General features: G+C 40.4%; 1 protein-coding gene across 1 annotated transcript in view; it reads right to left on the minus strand.

The window, feature by feature from the left end:
- The window catches only part of LOC110166132 (cadherin-12-like), a 110,307-nt gene that overhangs the window by 29,268 nt on the left and 55,023 nt on the right, over positions 1-26,016 (minus strand). Inside the window, exons 7-8 of the mRNA XM_055151378.1 lie at positions 2,601-2,854; positions 1,441-1,577 (exon numbers count right to left, since the gene is read on the minus strand). Coding sequence (XP_055007353.1) covers positions 1,441-1,577; positions 2,601-2,854 — 391 coding nt within the window. The remainder of the gene's footprint in view (positions 1-1,440; positions 1,578-2,600; positions 2,855-26,016) is intronic.

Here is a 26,016-nt window from a genome sequence, read left to right on the forward strand (position 1 = left end):
TGGCAGGACTTCCTCACCCGTTTCCTGCAGAATCTAGGAGAGGAATCAAGGTGGAGGAAGCGAGGAAAGAGAAATGAGACTCGGCCACTCAGTTGGGTTGCCAAATTTCAATAAAGCTCGACAGTGAACTCCCACACCCTTGTTCCACAATTGCATTTCTCATTCATCTTTCCCGTACACTTTGCAAAAAAAGTTAATATTAAAAGTTTGAAAGGGCAAATCAGCTACATGACTAATGATCACAAGACCTATCATTGTATTTAAAAATTTTATATTACGCAAAATTGACTCTTGTGAGCTTTAAGTCACCAATAATTTCCCAAAAAGTCTTAACAAATCCTCAACAATTTGAACACCAATTTAGAAAAACAGTAAAAGCAACGTTGACCCCTGACAGATCTAATACTAAGAGTCGTGTGTTCACCGTAATGAAGCGACTTCTCCACATCCCAGTGACTTCTTGTGACTTTAAACTAATTTATTGTAAAACCATCCATCACTTTAAGCACAGAGCTGATGTTAATCTGCTCTGATTGGACGTACAAGCAGAACCGCTCCACAAATAATGAAGCGACGTTCAAACAAACATATGCTCCAACCGGCTTTACAGGCAATCTGTGTGCTCCCCCATCTGAAGCCATGTGTTTGTCAAAGACTGGATTAGCTGTGGTTTGATTAGACCCAGGTAAGCAGCACCAGGAGGGGGTGAGGAGGGTGAGCGTGGCCCGGGCAGAATGGCACGTCGTGGGTATAAATCCTGGCAGTGGGTGGCATTCAGCACGGCACAGAGGATTAAGAGAGATTTAAACACAGAGTGAGCCGCCTTAAGCTAACTAATGACTCTGACAGGCTTATGGCCATTCACACTCACTCCACAGGTGCACTGTACGTACGCCTGCTTTTCTCACACACTCACTATTAAAGCTGGGGCCCCTTATTTTACAACTGTGAAAACAGGAGGGAAAATGTATTTAAATCTATAATCCCACTGCCACAGGCTCTGCAGCACAGCACTAGTGCTCACATGTGTGAACTGTGACCCTGAGCACAGCTCTGTCCCAGGCTCACACGGCCCGCAGCTCCAGCAGCGCCACAACTATCCCATATAATTCAAAGTAACAAGAGGACACCGTTGTGTCCTTGGGCAAGACACTTAACCCCCCTCACCTCCACTGCCTGCGTACACTGCTGTGTGTATGTACACGTGTGCGTGTGTGTGCATGTGCGTGCGATTGTGTATGTGTGTGTGTGTGTGTGTGTGTGTGAATGGCTGACTGGTTTCTTGATGTAATGTGCTTTGAGCGCCTTGTGGGTACAAAAGCACTATATAAATGTGACCATTTACTGACCCTCACAGTGACGTTGTACTGTAGTAATCTAGTACTTACTGACTTTGGTGGCCCTCACAGTGAGGTTGTACTGTAGTAATCTAGTACTTACTGACTTTGGTGGCCCTCACAGTGAGGTTGTGCTGGGCAGTGGTCTCTCTGTCCAGGGGTTCATTGGTGGATATTGTTCCTTCCACAGTGTCGATGTCAAAGCAGCTGTCAGACTCTGTCTTCCACTCCAGAGAGTACCTGCAACACCAGGGACAACGTAAGTCAAGTAAAGTCAAGGACATAAACAATATAAGCACAAGTGCATTTACAGCTGAAGAATAGGACTTTGTGTGATCAAATGAGACCACTGTGCTAATAAAGTACTTTTGTATTTCCTCTGAAACCAGCACTTGGCTGTGTTTCACCAGAGCAGACAACTAGCAACAACAACTAGCATGCTAACACATACTACTTGATTCTCAGACAATAGTAGATAAAGAAAACACACAGCAGTACAGAGCTGTCTTGCCCCAAGTTGGGGCAAGACACATTTTTCTCAAATACGTGGGGAAAAAATGGGTACATACAATATTTTCAAATAGAAATATTTTAAAAGTTAGATCAGAGCCTCTAGTTTGAAACCACAAACTTAGAAAAAACTACATTTCATTAAAACACTGTTATCTGGTGGCCTGCTCGTTATGACTTCACAGAAAAAGTTAATGTCAGTCATAATGGGATTTTAATTTCCTTGGAAACAATGGACCTCACATTATGGAAATACATGTTTGTTGGGGTTTAATTGTATTTGCATGCATTACTATTATATTAATGAATATGAATATGTTTCTTTGTTCTTCGCTTTCAGACACTCTTTTGTTATACTAAAACAGATTTGTGTCCAACCCAAATTAAAACCTACTTTGTATGCGATCATTCACTGGCAAAGGAACACCTGATACAGTAGAACAAGAGACTTAAAGGTCCTATATTACACAAAATTGACTCTTGTGAGCTTTTAGTCATGTTGCGAGGCAGCAGTAGCTCAGTTGGTAAAAGCGTTTGCCCACTGATCCGAAGTTTGGCCTTTCAAATTCTGCTCTCGACATAAAAACATCATGAGGAAGCAACATTATAACATAGATGAGAAAATATGGTAATGTGAGCCCTTTAACCATGTTTGTACTTGTTTTCCTGATATAAGAGTGTAAACAATCCATGTGGGTGGGCAGGTATGTGCTTGGGTATGTGGGTGGGTTGGGTCCTTATCCATCCTCTGACCTGACGGCGCTGCTGCTGGCGTCCAGGTCGTAGGCGGTGACGGACCCGATGACAGTCCCGGGGGCCGTGTCCTCGAAAGTGTCCATGTAGTACTGAGGTTTGGTGAAGACGGGGGGCTCGTCCACGTCCAGCACCGTCACCTTCACCGTGGCAGAGTCCTGGAAGGGCCCCACGTGGAGGAAGCGAGGGTCCAGGTGAGCGTTGGTCGCGTCCACTTTGAACGTGTACGACTTCTTGGACTCGTAGTCGAGAGGCTGAGAAAACAAATGAAGAGAGTTACATTAATGTTTTGTTACTGGTTAATCATTACGGGTGTTTCTACTGCTCAAAAATACTATAATTCTCTCTGTGAATAGGATTGCCTCTCCACAGATCTGACCTGTAACACAGCCTATAATTGTTTCCTTTGAGATAGAAGACATGAAAATAAAGTATTCCGACACCTTTTATGTCGTCATTCTGAAAACCTACTCATAGTTTGGAGCATCACCTTTTTTTGCCTCCTATACGTTGCATGGACCGTGTCTTCTCGGGTACACACAGCATGGGCCGTGCCTCTAAACCAGAACTAAACCAAGACTAAACCAGAACTAAACTAGGACAAAAATGAAAACTAAAACCAGGTCTAAACCAGGACTAAACCAGGTCTAAGTTAGGTCTAAACCAGGACTAAAATCAGGACTAAAACTAGGTCAAAACCAGGTCTAAACCAGGATTAAACCAGGACTGTCTAAACCAGGAGGTCTAAACCAGAATTTAACCAGGACTAAAACCAGGACTAAAACCAGATCTTAATCAGGTCTAAGCCAGATCTAAACCAGGACTAAATTCAGGACTAAAACCAGATCTTAATCAGGTCTAAACCAGATCTAAACCAGGACTAAAACCAGGTCTAAACCAGGATTTAACCAGGACTAAACCATGCTGTGCACACCGCACCTCCTACGCCTCCAGTCCGAGAAATTATTGTCCTAAAAAGAGCTCGACCACAACTTAACAATTCCCTTGTGTGTTGGAATGACTGAATGTTGCCACTTCGACCAAGGAAAAAAAAAAAAATGTTGGAGCGCTGGGACTTTTGATAACACTCCGACAATTAGACGTCATTGTCAGAGTGGCAGAATGTAACCCCACAGAAACCTCCTTTGGTGAAGTATTTACATTGTTGTAAAGCTCTAAACCTGCTGTCCTTTGTATAATATTTAAAAATAGATTTTTTTTTTGCACGACTCCGCAAATTCCCATTACACGATGAATGGAGCGGGACGTGCAGCTCCACAGCGGGAATAAGGCCTGACGGGCACCAGAGTTTTCAAGCACAAACTTCAACTGACTTTTTTCTTTTACTGAGTTGTTTTAGATGAATATTGTGATTTAAAATGTGCAAATTCTAACACAATGAGCCACGGTTTCATAGATTATAATTATACAGCAGACACGAGCACAATGACTAAGATTTTTCCGTATTCACCTGCATTGTCTCGCCTTAACTCCGTGACTCTATTGTCTCTGACCCTCCTCTCATTTCTTTCCTCTCATTCCTACATAATACACACCTCTCTCCAGACACTTGAACATAATTAAGTTCTCCTGTACACTTCCCTCTCTGCATCACCCCGTCTTAGTTCCCTGGCAACCGTGTCGGCGTTTGGATACGGAACCCGCCGGCGTGGGGACTTCAAAGGTTAGTGGATTTGCTTATATTGACGCGAGATCCCGCCGCTCACGCCAAAAGAAGTGATTGATTGCGTCGGAGAGGAGGCGTGGTCCCGGTCTCTTCCATGTTTCTGGGGGTAGAGAAGGCGGACAGGAGAGGGGCGCTTTGATATGGAAATGCGTGGTGTTAGCTGTAGCGTACGCCTTGGCATTTCCATATCAAACTACGTTCCTGGAGTGTGCGTGCGAGCGAGGAGGTGTGGACGATGGGTTTGACAGGGTTTGTTCTGGTGCTGTTTCCAAGACTTTTGAGAGAAGGACTAAAGGTGGTGTGATTGCGATGATAAATATTGAGCTAAACGCAAATAAGATCATGGAAAAACTGAAAAAAAAAAGTGTTAAACGTTCTTTATTACACTAAATTGATTCTTGTGATGTTTTAGTCATGTTACAATTAGGGGTGTAAAATTATCGCGTTAATTGCGATTAATTAATTACAGTCATATTTAGCGCGTTATGTTTTTTAATCGTGTTAATCTCATTTTTAATCTCTAACTTTGTGTTTCTGTATGCGAGTTGCTTTATTATAAAACCTGTTTTTATGTGTTGTTGGGACAATAACACACACACACACAAAAACCACATTTATAAAAAAAATTTATTTCGGTAATTCCTCTCATTGCCGGAAACCCACACAAAACGCTCGCAGTAAGAGCGATGTGAACGTCACATTAAAGTTGGCGGCACAATGGACGAGGTCAAAGAGCCAGTAGAACAGAGGCAGCAGTGCACAGGTAAAAACACATTCGTGTCTTGGAAATTCTTCTCCCGACGTGAAATATAAAAGAAAATAACAAATATAATATCGCCTACAACTTAAATGTCACTGGTGAAAACAACCTGCATAGACTCATGATGTCTGCACTACTGTCCTATAGTGACCTGCCACATGAGGGGACACACACACAAACACACAAACACACACACACACACAAACACACACCTTCATCATCGTCATTAACCTGAGAACGCGCGGACCACGTTTCCTTCCGTAGTTACTGCGTGGACACCGACGTGCTAAACCGCGCTTCCTCCTGTGCGCCTCTAAACCAGAACTAACACCAAGACTAAAACCAGGACTTATCCAGTCCAGGACTAAACCAGGTCTAAACCAGGACTAAACCAGGACTAAACCAGAACTAAACCAGAACTAAAACCAGAACTAAAACCAGAACTAAAACCAGGTCTAAACCAGGACCAAACCAAAACTAACACCAGGACTAAAACCAGGACTAACCCTTTCCAGGACTAAACTAGGACTAAAGCAGGTCTAAACCAGGTCTAAACCAGGACTAAAACAAGGACTAAAACCAGTGATCTCATATATAAAGCATTTCTCTATCAATAATATTTTTAATATGGTTAAGGAAAGACTGGACTTTTTATTGTCTTTAAGTCGACAAAAGTTATTATGTTCAGATTTCCTCGTCTTTGCTACTTTACAGCAAACAGTTTCTTATTCATGGAGACTTGGGCTCAACAGCCAATTTGGAGAGATTTGTTAAACAATAAATGACTTTATAAAGTCACTTTTTTTGTTCTATATGTCTTTTGATCTGCCACAATAATGTAATAATGAATTTAAATGAAAATACCTCAAATTGAAGCTTTTCTCAGCAATTTTTAGGTGAGATTAAAATGAGATTAATTAGATTAATTAATTACAGATCATAATTAATTAATCTCTCAATTTTTTTAATCGCATGACAGCACTAGTTACAATGTTGTTATCGCCTCAAAAACAGACCTGAAGTTGTGTTTTATTTCATTCACACGTTTAAGTAATCCTTAAACGTCTGTCTGTCTACATCTTCAATCTAAAAATGCTCTGCTCCACCTTGTGACATCATGAAATGGTGGTTTTCAAGTAAACGACTACCCTTCAGTTTTTGTTCAGTAGTAGGGTGACCAAACGTCCGTTTTTCCCCAGACATGTCCGTTTTTCATGTCCTGTCCTGGCTGTTTGTTTTTTTGTTTTTTTTTTAAGTGATGCAAATGTTCAGGTTTTCATTTCCTTTCATTGGGCCATTAAATTGAGCATCTCTTGTAGCTCTCAGTGCACTCAGAAGGAGCGAGCAGACACAAACAGTCGGTCAGCCTGCAACATGCCGAAGCACAAATGCGCATTTAACAATAGGCGAGTTTCAGCTGACGTCATTGTTATTAAAAGCCCGCGTTGCATGCTGGGAAATATTATGGTCAGAGGCAAGAAACATGATAACACAGTCAAACACAGTGCGTAACCTCGCATATTTATCCCCGATTATGGTAAATTCCTGCTGCATTATCGGATGCACAAATAGAAGCACGGAAGAAGGAAAATGTCTTTTTCATTTTCTGAGTGAAAAGAACCACTAACGGTGAATTAAATGGCTTTCAAACATTCGCAGAGCAAACGTAGAAGATCCTAACAAACCGTGGACTCCAACAAGTTCAACAACACATCGAGACTCTTGGAGGTTTTCATCTTTTCTGCTGTGAATGGCCCAGGAGTTTCCACCAAGTCATTGTGGATATCGCCAAAGTGAATATTTAGCCAGGTAGTTGGCGATTCCGACCAGAAATTTGGTTTGGTCCAGGCTTCGTAGGGGTTGAAAGGGTGATTTGGCGTCCATCGATGCTTATGACCAATTTCTGGTCAAATCGTCTTGGGTCCTCTGCCGTTAGAGTGGATAAATAACCGGGATCAATACCCTTTACGTGCTTTCTCGCTCCGTCCGTCATGTTGAATTAGTGTTTATTGCCGCCGACTAAAATAATTCCCAGCTTGCAACACGCGATTTTGTCAACAATGAAACTCGCCTATTACTTGTACAAGAAATTCCCCACTTTCTGTCCCGGTCGAGACAAGTGGGAGGCCATGTGCACAGTGTACAAAGCAGGCACATATGTTTCGGTGTCCAGGGTGCCAGGGACCTCAAAGCTCACCGAAAAACATTAAAAAGCTTTGCCAGGTGAGAGTAGCTCAATGTCGATGATGAGGCCCCACCTCCCACCCCCCGTACGGTGTCCTGGTTTTGACAAACACAGAAATGGTCACCCCATTCAGTAGAAATGGGCAGTTCGTAGGGGTGTAATGGTACATGTATTCACGGTGAATCATTTCGGTATGGGACATTCAGTTCGTGAGTGAGTTTGCCCAATTTGTGTGTGTTTACATTCCTCCACTTCATATGCAGCTACACGGAAGGCTCGGCTCTTTAATATTCTCGTCTCGTGATTGCAGGGGCAGTGTTTCCCGCATTGCTTTATAGTTAGGTCGGCCACCTTGACAACAATTGCCCCCCTGCCTTGACTATGTCCCTCTGAACTACGTGAATCCTCGCGAAACTACAGTCGTGGCGCCTCGATGCTCACTTTGACCTTTTGCCAACACGGAATCTCCACGTAAAACTAGTTGACAAGTTGTTTTGTTCTGACCAAAAATCTGAAGATTGAGTAAAATTTCATGCTGGAACTGTAAGTGCTGCACTTCACATTTTTAAAAGTTTTGTTTGTTTACAAGGATTTATTTATTTATTATTATTATTTTTAATAATATTTCATATGCCATACTATCAAACATATCAGAGAAAGGAATAACATCGCCAAGGACTCAAGAAGGTGATGGACCCTCCATCAGAAAAGTTACAAAGGACGTCTGTAAATATAAGTAGACTGTAGAATGAATAAATGGTTACTCCTGTTCCTGTTTAGTCATATTTAGTCCTGGTTTCTATATTAAACTTTTCCCATGTATGCAAGTTAAATAATAAACAATTTAGTATAGTTGTATATTGTAAACATTCTAAATGAATTTGGTCCTTATTAATCAATAATTCTTGAAAGAATTCAATGTTTTTAATTGTAAAATACTAATCATATAAACTTTGACCTGTAATATTTAGTTTCACAATTTGTTGCTTATTTGAGAATATTTTTTATTTAACTTATTAGTATTACCAAGCAGCACTTTGCATTTATTTTATTTTCCTGTTGGTATAATGTTAACAACAAACAATAATAATAAACACACAAATAAACAACAAGCATACTGTACCGAAAATTAACCAAACCGTGACCTCAAAACCGAGGTACATACCGAACCGTGATTTTTGTGTACCGTTACGCTCATAGTAATTCCTGAGCTGAAATTATCCAAATGATTGTAGTAAATTAAATATACTAAGAAATAGATAGATATTGATTCTGATACCACGATGGAAAAAAAACAACAACAAAAAAACACTTTCAGAAGCCTGACATTTCTGTTTAAAATGTCCTTTTATTATTGATCTTATGTAATATTCATTCAGTCATATCAAATTTTCTGAGACACAGAATTTTGAGATTTCAATTTCTGCCATATTCTTACTTTTTTTAGACTTGTTCTGATGCAGCTCAAGATCATTCTAAAGCTATAAATTTGACCTTTTTTTTTGTCACGATACCTGCTTAAATGAATATAAAATTTCGTTCCAAGTTTCAGTATCGATTAGTGATTTTCGATACATTTGCCGACCCCAGATGACGCTGTGTGGGTCTGTGTAGGTGCAGATGAGACGGAGCCCACACTGTGACCACACTCTCTCTCCTCATGTGAAATCCTTTGCTGTCGGTTCCCACAGCTCCGTCAATGAGTCCTATTGACATCACAAAGGCCCTGATGACGCGCTGGGCTGGGTCAGTACCTGTGCCAGAGGGAGGGGGCGGACGGCTTATACAGCATTACAGCTATTGAGTATTTGAATAGTGGTCCTATTGTAGACTGTGTAACGACGCGGACTAAGAGAGTGAGACGTCATCCACAACGCTCGGCTCCGCTCAATTGAAACTCACGAGGTTAGCAGTTATAGGGGCAAACTTGGAGTTGATTTCCATATTAGAAACAGGAATTTATTTGGCTTATTTCGTTTTATTTGAGACCGAGCTGCAATTATTTACAGACAAAATAGCAGAATAAAAACACCAGGAGCATGTAGAGCGGGTTAATACAAACATTTTAAGATCAAAATGATGAGACTCACTGCAGCAGTTACAGAGAGAGGATAGACAATTTTTTCCGATGTGAAGTCAATTGGAGCCAGAGTCAATGGAGCGAGAAGCACTCCCATGAACACCTCCTGTTTGGAACATGGTGAGGGTTAGCTACATCCATTTATATATACGGTAAAAAATGAAAGACCCTGTACCCAATTTTTCCCATGTATTGGCCCCAGAACAGATATTTTGTATAAGCAGCTCTTGAGGTCATCGGAATTTAATCATAAAACTTTTTACTGTTCAATAATCAGGAAGTATAACATGGTAGAAAGTTACAAAACTACGCAGCGTAAGCATTAAATTTATAACAATGTGTTTCCATATATTGGCACTTCTAATGTTTATGTTAAGTGATATATAACTGACTGAGCATGTACAGCAGCCATGAGTTTCATATATGTACTTTTGCCTTATATGTATGTTCTCTGTACCAAGGGTTCATGTAGTCACACGCCCATTTTAATCATTATTATAAACTATAAATATTGATGGTTTTCTTTTGTCTGGGCTTTCCTGGGCCACTCGCGAAGATGTAACATGGAACATCCTGATGTTATTAAACTTCTTTCACGTAACTATTCATCTGGCTCTGGAGTCAATTCTTATCAACCACATTCTCCCGATTAGAGTAGAGAGTAGAGTAGAATAGAGTAGAGAAACTGCTTCTCCCGGTGGAACGTGAGGCGTCCAGGAGGCATCCAGAATAGATACCCTAGTCACCTCACCTGCTCCTCTCCACATGGAGGAGCAGTGGCTCTACTCCAAGTTCCTCAGCCATTCTACATAAATATTGTTGTTCCTTAAAGACAGTCTATTATGTAAAATCAGTTCATGGAGCTTTCTACCATGTTATACAAAACAAAACACTACAACTTGACAAACCTGATGTGATATGATGTGTGCTGATTGTGTCGTGATAGTGCTCTGAAGGGGAAGTGGAGAGCAAAGGGAGCGGGAGACTCAGAATGCAAAAAAGAAAAAAAGTGAGACTTATAAAACATGTTAAAGGGACAGTCTGGAATTTTGGACATAGGATCTCATTTCCTAGTGAGCCAGAGTGTTGGAGACGTGTGGAGACACTTTTTTAAATATTCCATCCAGTCCTTGCATTTGAAGAGGTCACTGGTGCTAGGCTAGTGCATGTCCTACCACTAAAAACAGTCTTACCCACTCCACAAAACACCCGAAGTAAATCCTTTATTACTCCAGACTGTAAATGTCTGTGTCGATAGAATAATGTTTGAAATAAAAACTAACCTCACATCGCATGAATCGTCGCATGTTCAGGGACTATTTTTTCAGCAGCAGCAGGATTTTACGTTGCCGGTAAGATAGGTGCTGGGTGATATCAGTCCACCACTGTCAAGCTTTCTATCAGGAAGTATAACTCGCTGCTGCTTCTTAGACATAAATCCTTCAAATGCAAAGTTGGTTTTACTTCTAAAATTATTCTATCAACACAGACATTCACATCGACAGTCTGGTGTAATAATAGTTTTGCTTCGGGTGTTTTGTGGAGTGGGTAAGACTGATTTTTTATTTTTTATTTTTTTGAGGCACCAGTGACCTCTGCGAATACAAGGACTGGATGGAATATTTTTAAAAGTGTCTCCACACGTCTCCAACACTCTGGCTCACTAAGAAATGAAGTCCTATGTCCACAATTCTGGACTGTCCCTTTAATACATTGTTTTTGGTGAATATAGCATTTTAGAAACAGTAAATGGTAACATGGTGATCTAAATCTGTCATGTTTTAGCGGTTAAAACCCCACAGAAGTCAAATGTCCCTCTGTAGCAGCAGGTGGACAGACTGGGGTTGGACTGTGAGGTTGAGTGAAGGCTTCAAAGTGGAACAGGGATTGATCTCATTTGTAAAAAGCAGAGTTCAGACATTTTTCTTTTTTCTTTTTCTTTTTTTCAAATCAATGCTTTTCTCAGAGCTTTCCTGGGGTGAACGTACAGACTGAGGGTTAAACCAGGGCACGGGACCGGTCTGACCAGCAACAAGAAGAGAGAGAAGAGAGAGGAAGGAGGGAGAGAGATGGAGGGAGAGCAGGTGGATGGCTACAGACCCTTCATGTTAATGAGCGGCTATGACACTTCTATGGGGTATTAACTGCCGGCGTATAACATTTTTCTGCTTCACTCAGCGAAAACAGTGTATTAAAATGTGTAATCAGTGCCAGTTTTGTTTTTGACTCCACTGACCCCCTCCTCCCTTTGCTCTCCACTCTAGGTCACTCCACCTTCAGAACACGATCACAGCACAATCAGCAGCCTGCATCTCGCTAATGAAACTACCGCACATCGCATCAGGTTTGTCAAGTTGTTATGAACAGTTTGTATCATGTTTTTGTTTATTTATGGAGAATTGTCGGGTGGGCTTGTGGGCGGAGCCTTGTACAGGGTTGTAATGCCAACTGAATAGTGCCGGGAGAGATTGCTAGATTACTGAAACATGCATGGATGACATTTGAAACCTCTTCAGACATGTTTTTTGTTGGAGGGACATTAAAACATGGTAGAAAGTTCCAAAAAGTAATACTAGTAATAATATTAAACAGTAATTAAGTAATAAAATTGTAATAATAATAATACTCCCACTCCTACAAAAAAAATAAATAAATAAATAAAAAAGGTGCCACTATGAAACTTTTCTGCTGAAGGGACAGTTCACCAAGACTAAAACAGGACTAAACCAGGACTGAACTAGGACTAAAACAGGTCAAATCCAGGACTGAACAAGGACTAAAACAAGACCAAACCAGAAATGAACTAGGACTAAAACAGGACTAAACCAGGACTGAACTAGAACTAAAACAGGACTAATGTTGTTGTTATGTTATTGCTTTGACTAGAATATTCCACAGTAGGGAATGGGCATGATCAGTTGACTAATTGATAACTGATAATTAAGAATTTTGTTGATCACCTTCATTTTTAAAAGACAATGTAGGTTACTATGCGTCGCGTAGTGTAAAGAGACGAGGCTGCATGGGACAGAGCAAGAGTTGCGGCCACACAGTCCCATGTTTGGGCTCTGGCACCTTGGAGATCACTGTACCACCCAGTGAGTGTGTTTACAGCACATCAGTGTCACGGGTATGATCAGGTTTTCTGAGTATCCAGATTTCGTCATGGTGCATGTAAACACAGTATCCTGGTTACTACAACATAAAGTTGAGTGCGCATGCGTCCAAAAGACAAACACTTTTCACTCTTTTCATCACAACAATAGCCAAAATAAATAAAGTGACCAACATAAATAAAGTGACCAACATAAATAAAGTGAGTGAACTGATGTTAAATAAAGAGCTGCACTAAACCTGCACACCTCTGATCTCTGAAAACATGAACCATCTCTAAAGTGACACACACACAGAGAACAGAATCAACATCATCATCATCAACATCCCTCTGTCACAGACAGAACACTCATATTCCACTGAGTCGTGTCCTTTAGTCCGACAGAAGCTGAACCACGTCAGCACACAAGGAAAGAGCTGTTTTTAGGCGCTTATAGTTTATGAAAATGAGCCATGTGGTTTTAAGTTTCATTTCTGTAAAATGAAAACAAAAGTGTCAAAACTGCATAAAACACATTATAATCTCAAACGGACTGATGTGGCTCTATAGTGGTGATGGTTTATATGTTGTAAAGTTGAGTTTATTTATGCAGATTAGTCATAGTAATAATAATAATGATAATTTAAATATAAAAACGTTAATGATTAATCGAAAATCGATCGTTAACTCTCCCAACAATCGATTAAGAAAATGTAATCGAATGCCCATCCCTTGTCTCTACGGAGATGTTACTGCTTTGACTAAAATATTCCACAGTACGGCATTAAATCTATCATCATGTAGACAAAAAGGTGCCTAGTTACGGGTCAGATCTGCGGAGAGGCGCGCCCACTCGCAGTAAGAATGCATGTTTTTCAAGGTATTTTTAAGCAATAAAAACACCTGAAATTGAATATGTGTGAGGTAGATGGGTTTAATGCCATACTGCGGAACATTCAGGTACAGCACTAACATCTCCATGGAAACGAGCCTCTGTAAATGCATTTCTAACTTCCAAAATGAGCTTTAATTGTTGTGCGCTTAAGTAAAATCTGCCTGAAGAGAGTGAATAAACTTTAATGCAAAGTAAGGTTTCCAAATTCGATCTATATTTTTGACATTTGTGCGTTTCCACCTTTGTTGAGCCAAAACTGAAAGAGTAAATGTTAAAATGTCATCGTTAGCATACATTAGCATACATTAGCATACATTTGCAATTAGTGTTTTCTCTGCCATTTGCCACTTTTTCTCTGATTGGTTATTTTGAATTATTTATTTTTGTAACATTATAAAATTGGGGATAATCAGAGAAATCAAGCGTCTTTAATTGGAGAATAGTTACATGATTGTGCGCACATTACAAACACAAGGAACAGCACGGAAATAAAGAAAATAATAAAAATCATTCAATTTATTCATATTAATACAATTTTATGAATTTTACCGAAGAGAAAGAAGAAAAAAGCGGCCAAATATTACTATTGTTGTTGCTTTAAAGCTGCCGTCTGTGATTAGAGTGACTGACCCGCCCCTGTTGTATTCTCACATGTCACCACTAGATGCTGCCTATGTTACTGCTGTCTGATAGTGTGCAAGGTGTGGTCTGAGAGAAGAAGACCAGAGAGCAAATGTGAGAGGAGGGGCCAGGTAAAGGAAAGAGGGATTCATGCCGTCTACTCTTTAAAAAAATAAAAAATAAATACATTTACAAATGGTAGCTTTAAAGGGCCCATATTACACTATTTTCTAGGGATGTAACAACAACCAAAATATTGTGTTTTGTTTCTTTCACACACATTTAACACACCCTGCAGATTTAGTCTGAGTTCTTCTCTCAAACTGAAAACACTCAGTTCCACCCTGTGACGTCATGTGGTAATACAGGATGTGCTCTCCTGTATTTTTACACTTCACACATATTCACTAGAATCATATGGATAATTTCAGTCCTGAAATTGCCCTTGTCTACTGAACTAAAGATAAAAACTGTTAACTTGACACACCACAAAAAAAGACCAACATCTACATTATATCTTTTATTAATTCCTCCATAAAGTTTTGAAATTGAAATTGAATTTGCTACTGTGTCCCCTGATGCACTGAGGTTTGAATGTATGAATGTGCGCACAACACATATGTGTTGACCAAAACATATTCTAAACTTTTGATTCATGAAAGTGTCCACCTTTGGCAGATATAACAGCTGAACACACTCGTGGCTCGTTCTTTTTACAATAGAAATCAAATATTCTTCAGAAACTTTGCTTTGATGCCACGCCACATACAAAATGTTCGCTGCAAACTTGGTATGATTTAGGCAGTCAAAGGTTTCCTTTTTCATCCTTCCTGTGGATCAATCCTGCCCATCGCCTTCACCTTTCACTATTTTTCAGTTCTGTTGGAAAACAGTTTGAACAGAGGTTTGCAGTCACACAGATTTGATTCCTTTTTGCAGTTATGAAGTTCACAAACAAATTTCTCGAGCCGTTTTCTGCAGTTTGGACATCCAACAATCACACAATTACGATGTACGAATCCCAAAACTAAAATATGACAATATCAGAACCAGAAACAAAAGTGATAGGATTCAAAAGACTTGAAAAGTTTGGCTTTGTCAATAGACGCGTCCAACTGGGACATCAAACATGGCATTTGATGCTCACTTTTTCAGAAAAACCTTCCCAGTATGCATTGCGCAATGACCAGAAGTCCGAGACTCTTGATGCATCTATTGCAATAAATAACTGGAAAAATTAGGTGTTCTAAAACTTTTGACCGATAGTGTATGTATTTTTATTTTTTTATTTTATTTTATTTTTATTATTATTATTCTATTTTTTTATGGTTTGTGCAAGACCAGAGATGTGCAAATTGAATTGCCCTTTGGAATTAATTAAGTTGTTGATTGAGTGACCACTTCATGACATCACAAAGTGGAACAGAGCATTTTGAGCTTTCGGGATGTAGACAGACTAATAATAAAATGTTACTCAAACGTGTGAATGAAACAAACACAACTCTGGGCATGTTTTTGATGATGTGACAGAATTACAGCGTGTCTTAAAACTCACTTTTGTGTAATATAGGACGTTTAAACCCAAATATCTCGCAGATGGAACCTTTAAATTCTAAGCGGATGTTTTCTGTTTTAATGTTTTTGGTGAAACTGAGTCAGATTTTTATTCATGTTTTGAGCTGAGTAAAATTTCAAACGCTGAGCCTGTTTCAGAACCTTGGACAGCTCTTTTCCACAATTTCCACACTCCACTTCTTTTATCAGAAAAAAAAAAAATCTCCTGACATTTTCTGAAGAATTTGTAGGATTTGTATTTTTTTTCCCCGGTGATCTCCGAGCTCCAAAACTTCAATGCCAAATATTGACTGAAAATAGCACCGCTCTAACCCTGAATATGAAAACAGTCCAACAACTTGAATCAATAGAGACAAGTGAGATATTAAATTTTCATGAAACAAAATCTTTTCTGCTTGTCTGATCTCTGTGGGGCCTTCTCAATATTGACTGAATCCCGTCTAAAGCCTGCGCATTGTGGTACCTGCTGCTCAGTCGGGCTGGCATTTCTTTAAAAAGGTGAATTTTTTACTTGATATATGCAAAACAGTATTTCTATTACACAAACATGATTCTGGTGAACTTTTAGCCATATTATAATGTTGTTACCTCCTCAAAAACAGACCTGGAGTTGTGTTTCTCTTTATTATTAGTCTGTCTACGTCTCCAACGCTCAATGAATGTTGCTTTTAATGAAACAGTTTTGATTAATTTGTGCATAAGTTGTAGTTCTTTTGTCTTCTAACTCTTCCAGACTTAACATCAACTTTAATACAATTGTCCTCGCCTGGATTTTTTTCTTAATTCTGTTATTAAAACTCCCCCTTTTGCCCCCCAATGAAGTGTTATACATCCTTTTTTTTTCAGTATAACCTCATATTTCATAATCTGCACTCTGTATTTGTGCCTTATGGCTGTAGTAAAAGCTACAGGGCCAGAAATACAAATGAAAAACAAAACAAAATGGAACATAAAATTCACACTCTTTCATACAAAACACACAGCAAACATGTATACAGTGGTACTTCGTTTATCGGTGGGATTACGTTCGAAAAATAACCCGCGATAGGTGAAATCCGCGAAGTAGTCAGCTTTATTTTTTACAATTATTATATCTGTTTTAAGGCTGTGAAATCCCTCACCACAAACTTTATACACTTTTCTCACACAGGACAGTTAAAACACTTTTTGCATCCTTCTTAAAAAACTTATTGCTGCTGTCGTCCTTTTGTTATTTTCCTCCTTCTTTATGTAACGAACTGAAGATTCATTTATTTCGTAATGGAGCCCTACAGCGCAGAGTCCTGCACAGGTTCATTTTTGGAGACCTGCACCTGCGCAGTACAGCACCGCACCCGCCCGTAAACCTGAGATTATATCAAACTTTTGCATTGCCTACACCACGGACTGAACCAAGACTAAACCAGGACTAACCCAGGACCCAGGACTGAAACAGGAGGACTAAACCAGGACTGAACTACGACTAATACAGGACTAAACCAGAACTAAACCAGGACTCACTGTCAGGACGGGCTCGGAGGTGACCGCAGGAAAAAGGACCGGCTCAGTTTAGTCCTGGTTTAGTCCTGACCTGCCCGTGTGCAATCACTACCCACCCTTATACCCGTCTGTAAAAAAACTGAAAGTTAAATCCCGTGCACGTTTCAGCAACTATTCGCTTGTACCCGACCTGGTGCAGGACTCTGCTACAGCTGCATCACTTCTACCTTCCTACAGCATGTCCAGAAGTCCAATTTTTTGTGAGACGGTTTGCATCTTCCTCTGCCTTTTGGGTGCGACCGCAGGAGCCTTTGTCAGTACAGAAAGTTTCGTCGACATTGTGGGTTTTGTCAGAGAGAAAACTTGCAAACATACAGCACTTCAGAATCACACTGCTAGAGATCAAACATTTATGTAAAGTTGGCAGCTGAACACATTCTGTACTGCACGGGAGACAGGGCACAGAGGAGACTGATTGACAATGATCTACAGTCCCTCATCCAATCAGGACGCAGCGGGAGGAACACAATACATGTCTATACACTTAAAAAAAAAAAAAAAAAGGCATGTAAAATTGCACACAAAAAAATCTGCGAAACAGCGAGACCGCAAAAGGTGAACCGCGATAACGGGGGATGACTGTAAAAAACTTTTCAATCTGCTTGATTTAGGGCAACAAAAGTGCAAAATATCAAGTCTGTAAGTAAACTAAAAATATCCTTATTGTCCTCAAAACAACACAAAAAAAGTGCAATCACCCCTTCACTTTCCTGGTGTCATGGAAACAGCTGGTGTCAGGTCCAGGACACAGAGTCACATCACTTCCTGCATTTCCATGATGTTTATTACATTTGTATTTGTACATTTTGACTGAAATAAACCTTTCAAATAAAAATAGCAAGGGATGCGCAATGCAGATATCAGACCGTGATGCATAATTTGCCATTTCTTTGAGAAGTAACTGCACTTAGAGCGGCTTTTTCAATTGTTATGAACACAGACACTCAGAGCATCGACCATCTTGACGTTGGATAATGCCGGAAATATGATCAGAAAGCCAAAACTGTCAGCTTTTCAAGGGGGAAAAAAAGTACATTTCTATTTTTTATGCTTGGAAATTTATGCGCAGTGATATAAAACATGTCCGCCAGGGTCTGGAAGGGCACTAATAATATTTCTGGGCAATAAAACTAGCTCAAAATCATTAGGGGTTGTTCAGCACCATGGACAGCACTTGCTTTCAAACTCGCTCGTGTTGTTATTAGATTAAAGGTTTTATATTACACAAAATTGACTCTTGTGAGCTTTAAGTCTTGTTATAATGTTGTTACCTCCTCAAAAAAAAACCCGGAGTTGTGTTTTGCTTCATTCACACATGACTGTCCACATCTCCAAAGCTCAAAATGCTCAGAAAATAATGTAATATGAGCTCTTTAAATCTGAATAAAACAGCTGTACCAACATTACGAATAAAAACAATATTTGGAGTTTTCAATGTGCTTTTTTGACGACACCACAGGGTAGACTTGCACACACTTGCACACAGCACCTTAAAGTGTAAAACTCTGAAGTGACAGAACTCCCTTTACTTTGCCTATATTTAAGAGAATCCACATTAAAGCAGCATGTTTTCCTCTCTTAAACTCTTCCACAGACTCACTATGAACCAGGAGACACAAGACCAAAGGTATGAAATGGGGCTAGTGTGTGTCTCTGCTGCTCAGAATGACATGTTTGGTACTTAATCTCGGTGTCTGAAATCAGCTTGTAAGGAAGGATCAGGTTTATATTGTTCAAACACATGTCTTTTGTATTTACACTGCAAAAACTAATATCTAAGTAAGTTCAAAATACTTAAATTGAGAAGATTCCCGGTCTCAGTCCTGATCTTGTCCCGGTCTGGACCCGATCTCAGTCCCGGTCTCAGTCCTGGTCTCAGTCCTGGTCTCAGTCCTGGTCCTGGTCTGGTCCTGGTCTGGTTCCGGTCTTAGTTCTGATCACCCGACAGTCTACGCGGGCGCACCTCAGTCCTGGTTTAGACATGGTTTAGTCCTGGTTCAGTCCTGGTTTAGTCCTATTAAGTCCTGTTTTACTCCTGGGATCAGTCCTGGTTCGGCCTATGTGGCATAAAAGTACAGCATCGCCATTTATGTCACAAAAATAGGAAATGGCTGTTATCCTTTGTTTCCATTATTCACTTAAATACAAAATTGAAAACTGAAAAAAATAAAATAAAATAAATAAATAAAAAATGTTGGTTTTGAAGACAAATAATGAAGAAAATAGTCTTATTTTTGGAAACACATATTGTGTTTCGTTTTATTCATACATGTTTGAGTAACCCTTTATTGTGTGTTTCGGTCTGAGAGAAAAACTCAGACTAAATATGCAGGGTTTGTGTGTTAAACATGTGTGAATGAAACAAAACACAACTGTGTTTCATGTGAAAGCTCAGAACCTCCAGAATTCCCTCCCTGAGCTGCAGAGGCTGCAGTAGAACCGACTCATGATTGGCTGCATGTCCGGGGGTTTAGATGGGGACCATTCAGATCAGAGAGAGACATTTTAGGTTTAAACCAACTGGATTTCATCCTGGCAACACAAATGAGAGACTCATGTGAGGCTCATTCTGCTTTCTGATTGGATAATCAAACCAAAACCCTGTTACCAATCAGAGCTCTATTTGCTTTGAACATGTTTACCTCATATCTGGAGATACAAGTGTGTGACATGTGAAACAGTGAAACACACAGTGCACAGACCCTCCCTTTAAAGGAAAGTCTGTCATGTTGAACTAGGTCACTGTTTGCTCTGGTACATCTCCAGCCCACACACTTCTCATGCATCTGTTACTTTGTGTTTGTTTGAGTAGATCAGTCTAAAAAAGGCACAATAAAGTCATTCTGCTCAGCGTGTGCCTGTAAACCCAGACCCGCAGGGAGGGAGTCGTGTCTGGGTCTGGACAGTAGAGCACAGACAGTGTCACGCATGAGAGGCTACAGCTGCTGCCAAAGTGCTCCGGTTAACTCTGTTATGCTAAACACGTCTCCTCAACGTACACGCCACCATCACTGGAACTGCGGCGCTTTATCACGAGCCATACGGGCCTGTCAAAGCCTCATCTCATCACATCTCTTTAGCTAAGCAGGGCCGGGTCTGGTTAGTGCTTGGATGGGAACGCTCTGGGAATATTGGAATATTGGCTGTGTCCTTAGGCAAGACACTTTACCCACACAGTCTAGTGTGTCTGGTGTGAATGTTGGTTGTGGGAGGGTCTGCAGGCACAGATTGGCAGCCTCGCTTCTGTCAGTCTGCCTCAGGTGTCTACAGCTCTGAGTCTTGAAAGGAGCTGTAAAAATCCACAAATGAATTCATGATGAATTTTCATGAAACTAAATCAGAATCCTTTGTGCAGTTTAAGCTCTGTGGGGCTTTGCCGTTATTGACCAAACCCAGTCCAGATCTGAGTAGGACTGGAAAATGAATCACCGCGGCACTAAAAGGCCCATCACGGTGGATGTTGGGCCACTGAGATTACCGCACATGACCAACGTGACCCAAGCTGCATGGGTCCATTTTTAGAGACCCGCACCCGCCTGGACCCATTAACATACCACTCATTACCACCTGTGCCCGTGATAACCCAGGACTAACACAGGACTAACCCAGGGTTAACACAGTACTAACCCAGGACTAACTCAGGACTAACCCAAGACTAACCCCGGACTAACCCAAGTCTAACCCAGGACTAACCAAGAACTACCACAGAACTAGCACAGGACTAACCCAAGACTACCCCAAGACTAACCCAGGACTAAACCAGGACTAACCAAGGACTAACCAAGACTAACCCAACACTAACCCAGGATTAACCCAGGACTAACCAAGACTAACCCAAGTCTAACCCAGGACTAACCAAGGACTACCACAGAACTAGCACAGGACTAACCCAAGACTAACCCAAGACTAACCCAGGACTAACTCAGGACTAACCCGAGACTAACCCAGGACTAACTCAGGACTAACCCAGGACTAAACCAAGACTAACCCAGGATTAACCCAGGACTAACCAAAGACTAAACACAGATTAACCAAAGACTAAACATGGACTAACCAAAGACTAAACACAGATTAACCAAAGACTAAACATGGACTAACCAAAGACTAACCCAGGACTAACCTAGGACTAACCCAAGACCACCCCAGGACTAAACCAGGAGAAACCCAGGACTAACTACACCTGAGAATGTGGGATCTGCTGTTGTTGGCCTGGTTCAGCCTCGCTTTAAACATTTCAATTTGTATCAAGACGAACTAAATACAGACAAACATCAAATCTGTTTGTTGCAGAGTTATGAATCTAATTGAGTAATAATTCATGAAGGATTTAAAGAATTAATAACCTACTTATCACCATGGAAATGCTGAGACGGCATTAATCTGATCTATCTGCATTTATTCAGTTCCAGGTGTTTGGTTCAAAAAGAAACATGCATTATCACAGTGAAATGAAATAAAATAAAAGGTGATGATAAAGTAACCAGACTCTCTACAGATTGATACGTCTAACCCTCTGAAGAGTTCTACACGTTATTAATCTGAAAAACAATGAGCAGAGCGTTCAAACCAATACTTCACTCTGATTGGTCGAAGTGTCACAACAGTGGAACAAGCTGAAAAATCAAACTTAAGATGTGTAACTTGTCAAATGTCAAATGTTTTTTTTTTCTTTATGGAGATGTCACAGTATGATATTAAACCTTTCTATCTTCTTGAAGACCAAACCAGACCAAGTTACAGGTCAGATCTGCGGAGAAGCGACCCCACTCACAGTCAGAATGCCTGTTTTTCTAGGTATTTTGAGCTATGAAACCATCTATAATCAGTGTTGGGAAGGTTACTTTTAAAATGTATTCCCCTACAGATTATAGATTACATATCCCAAAATGTAGTTTGTAACGTAATCCATTAAATTACTTAAAGTGAGTAATGTAATCTGAATACTTTGGATTACTTGATTTGCTGTGGAGAAGCAAAGACTAAGATATCGCAGCATAAGATGTTTTGTCTGATAAAAGAAAATAAAAAGACTTTACTTAACTGTATTAAAAATATTATTGATAGAAGAGGAGGAGACACGTCCAGGCAGCATGGTTTAGTCCTGTTAATTCCTGTTTTAGTCCTGGTTGTAGACCTGGTTTAGATCTAGTTTAGACCTGGTTTTAGTCCTGGTTTTAGTCCTGGTTTAGTCCTGGTTTAGATCTAGTTTAGATCTAGTTTAGACCTGGTTTTAGTCCTGGTTTAGACCTGGTTTAGATCTAGTTTAGAGACAGTTTAGACCTGGTTTTAGTCCTGGTTTTAGACCTGGTTTTAGTCCTGGTTTTAGTCCTGGTTTTAGTCCTGGTTTTAGTCCTGGTTTAGTCCTGGTTTAGATTTAGTTTAGATCTAGTTTAGACCTGGTTTTAGTCCTGGTTTAGACCTGGTCTAGATCTAGTTTAGAGATAGTTTAGACCTGGTTTTAGTCCTGGTTTAGTCCTGGTTTAGATTTAGTTTAGATCTAGTTTAGACCTGGTTTTAGTCCTGGTTTAGACCTGGTTTAGACTGGTTTAGACCTGGTTTTAGTCCTGGTTTTAGTCCTGGTTTTAGACCTGGTTTTAGTCCTGGTTTAGACCTGGTTTTAGTCCTGGTTTTAGACCTGGTTTTAGTCCTGGTTAGACCTGGTTTTAGTCCTGGTTTTAGACCTGGTTTTAGCCTGGTTTAGACCTGGTTTAGATAGTTTAGACCTGTTTAGTTTAGTCTGGTTTAGACCTGGTTTTAGACCTGTTTAGATCTAGTTTAGAGCTAGTTTAGACCTGGTTTTAGTCCTGGTTTTAGACCTGGTTTAGTCCTGGTTTAGTCCTGGTTTAGTCCTGGTTTAGTCTTAGATCTAGTTTAGACCTGGTTTTAGTCCTGGTTTAGACCTGGTTTAGATCTAGTTTAGATAGTTTAGACCTGGTTTTAGTCCTGGTTTTAGACCTGGTTTTAGTCCTGTTTTAGTCCTGGTTTTAGTCCTGGTTTAGTCCTGGTTTAGATTTAGTTTAGATCTAGTTTAGACCTGGTTTTAGTCCTGGTTTAGACCTGGTTTAGATCTAGTTTAGAGATAGTTTAGACCTGGTTTTAGTCCTGGTTTTAGTCCTGGTTTAGTCCTGGTTTAGATTTAGTTTAGATCTAGTTTAGACCTGGTTTTAGTCCTGGTTTTAGTCCTGGTTTAGTCCTGGTTTAGATTTAGTTTAGATCTAGTTTAGACCTGGTTTTAGTCCTGGTTTAGACCTGGTTTAGCTTCCAGCAATGAGTGGAATTGCCAAAAAAAAAAAAAAAAAGGATATAGCCCAAAATGTGAAAACAAGAAAATACCTCCATGTAATCCATTTATTTCAACAAAGTAACTGTAATCCAATTACCGGTCATTAAAACAGTAACTGTAACTGAATACAGTTACTCATAATTTGTACTCTGATTACGTAACTCCGGTACATGTAATCTGTTACTCCCCAACACTGTTTATAATTGAATAAATATAAGGTAGAGCTGTTTAAAGTCATACTGTGGAACATTGCAGGCAACCCCCCACCCAAAAAAGCTACACAGTGCATCTTTAAATCCAGTTACTAGCACACAAAACTCACAGAATTCATGTTGCTGATAACACTAACAATACAAGAAGGTCAATTATTATACATTTTCTGAATCATCCACGCAAATGGCTACAACATTTTACCAGCGTAGCGCCTCCAAACGTCCCATAATGCAATTTAGATAGGATTATACGGCAATAACAGCTTCAGCGGTTTTCTCTCTGATCCTGTAATAGCGCAGAGAATGTCCTGACGCACATTAACACAAGAAGGACTGTTCTGGATTTCACTTGTGTTTTGGGTTGTGCCATTTACTCGGAGTCTCTGAGAAGCACTAACGCAGCACCGGGTCTCTCCAGCGCACGATACAACAACAGTTTAGAGTTACACAGAGAGACATTACAAAGACGGATTTAAGCCTCTAACAAGGTCTCACAATCCCAGTGTCCTGCTCCAGCTGTGAGGACATGAGTCAAAATAAAATAAGTAAAGTTCATAAATATAAAACTGACTAGTGTGTCTCCGAAGACATGAAGGGAACACGACATATATGAATGCTTTTCTCCATGGAGGTGCTTTGTCTGGAAGGTTTCACAGTATGGCATTAAACCTTTCTATCTTCAAGGACACCAAACCAGACCAAGTTACAGGTCAGATCTCTGGAGAGGCGACCCCGCTCACAGTCAGAATGTTTATTTTACTATGTATTTTTGAGCTATAAAACCATCTGTAATTCAATAAATGTAAGGTAGAGCTGTTTAATGTCGTACTGCGGAACATTCCAGACAGAGCAATGACATATCCATAGAAATGAGCAGGTGATGGACCCCCAAATTAAAAGTTACAGAGTGCATCTTTAAGGTAAGTACCTCTTTAAAGCCCTTATCTCATTCATAAAGACTTGGTGTATAAAGAATGATTCAGACTTAGTAACTGCTGAACTATTACAGTAGTTCCATCCATCCATTTTCTTCCGCTTATCCGGGGCCAGGGAAGTCTAAACATGGACTCTCAGACTTCCTTCACCCCAGACACTTCCTCCAGCTCCTCTGGGGGGGACTTTGTGGTGTTTTCAGGCCAGCCGAGAGACATAGTTCCTCCAGAGTGTCTCTTTCTAGTGGGACATGCTCGGAACACCTCCCGAGGGAAGCACCCAGGAGGCATTGGGAACAGATGCCCGAGCCATCTCAACTGGCTCCTCTCGACTTGGAGGAGCAGCGGCTCTACTCCGAGCTCCTCCCTTGTGACTGAGCTCCTCACCTTGTCTCTAAGGGAGCGCCCAGCCACCCTGCGGAGGAAACTCATTTCAGCCGCTTGTATCGGCGATCTTGTCCTTTCGGTCATTACCCAAAGCAACATTTTAAATTCAGAGTTTCAGCTGCTTCTCTTTGGTCAGAGGCTTTTAGTCCCAAGATCTAGAACGAACCGTTTTAAAAGGAGCTTTGTTCCAGCTGCTATCATTCTTATGAATATATTGTAATCTATTTATCTATTGAAACATATCTATTTAGTAAGTGTGTCTTGGAAAATTGTGTGTTTTTTTATATATATTTAATATTTATAGTGATTTTAGTCAATCCTGATGGATGAATTTAACTAATTGTTTATGGAACAAACCGTTCTGCACTGGAGCACTGTAACACTTTATTTTGTTATTGTGTTTTTTTATAAGTGTTTATTGTACATAATGTGGATGAATGAAATGTGAAATGTGGGACCTGCCTCTCAAATCTACAAAACAAATTTACCTACGGGTACGAATAAAGCAACCTAACCTAAACCTAAACTAATGGCCATAGGTGAGGGGAGGAACGCAGAAGACCGGGGAAGACTCCAGGATACGCTGCAGGGACTATGTCTCTCAGCTGGCCTTGCAACGCCTTGGGGTTCCCCTGGAGGAACTGGTGGAGCTGTCTGGGGCGAGGGAAGTCTGTGAGTCCCTGCTTAGACTGCTGCCCCCACGACCCAACCCTGGATAAGCGGAAGAAAATGGATGAATGGATGGCTAGGACCTTTAGTCTAATAACAACACAAGCGAGTTTGAAAGCGAGCGCTGTCCATGGTTCTGAAAAACCTCTAATGTTTCTTAGCTAGTTTTATTGCCCGAAAATATTATTAGAAGACAAAAAAACAAAACAAAACAAAAAAACAACAACTTATCCGCAAATGAACCAAAACTGTGCCATTAAGAGCAACATTTCTCACCATGAGCTCTCCCTCTGGCCATAATCTTCTCTTTTATTCCAGTATCAAGCCCCACTAGCCTCCTCTCTCTGCTCTACAAAGATCCTGTATTGTCAGGGGAGACCTACGGCTGACTCTGCACACTGCATTATCTTCTGTAATGGCGCGGTTCAATGAAAGGTTAAGAGGCTGGATGGTTCTGGAGCGAGGCCAGGAGATGTATCCCTCACTCGGATACCAGA

This window comes from Boleophthalmus pectinirostris, unplaced genomic scaffold (genome assembly GCF_026225935.1).
Source record: "Boleophthalmus pectinirostris isolate CB_2022bp ecotype Guang Dong unplaced genomic scaffold, ASM2622593v1 HiC_scaffold_16, whole genome shotgun sequence".
NCBI lineage: Eukaryota > Metazoa > Chordata > Actinopteri > Gobiiformes > Gobiidae > Boleophthalmus > Boleophthalmus pectinirostris.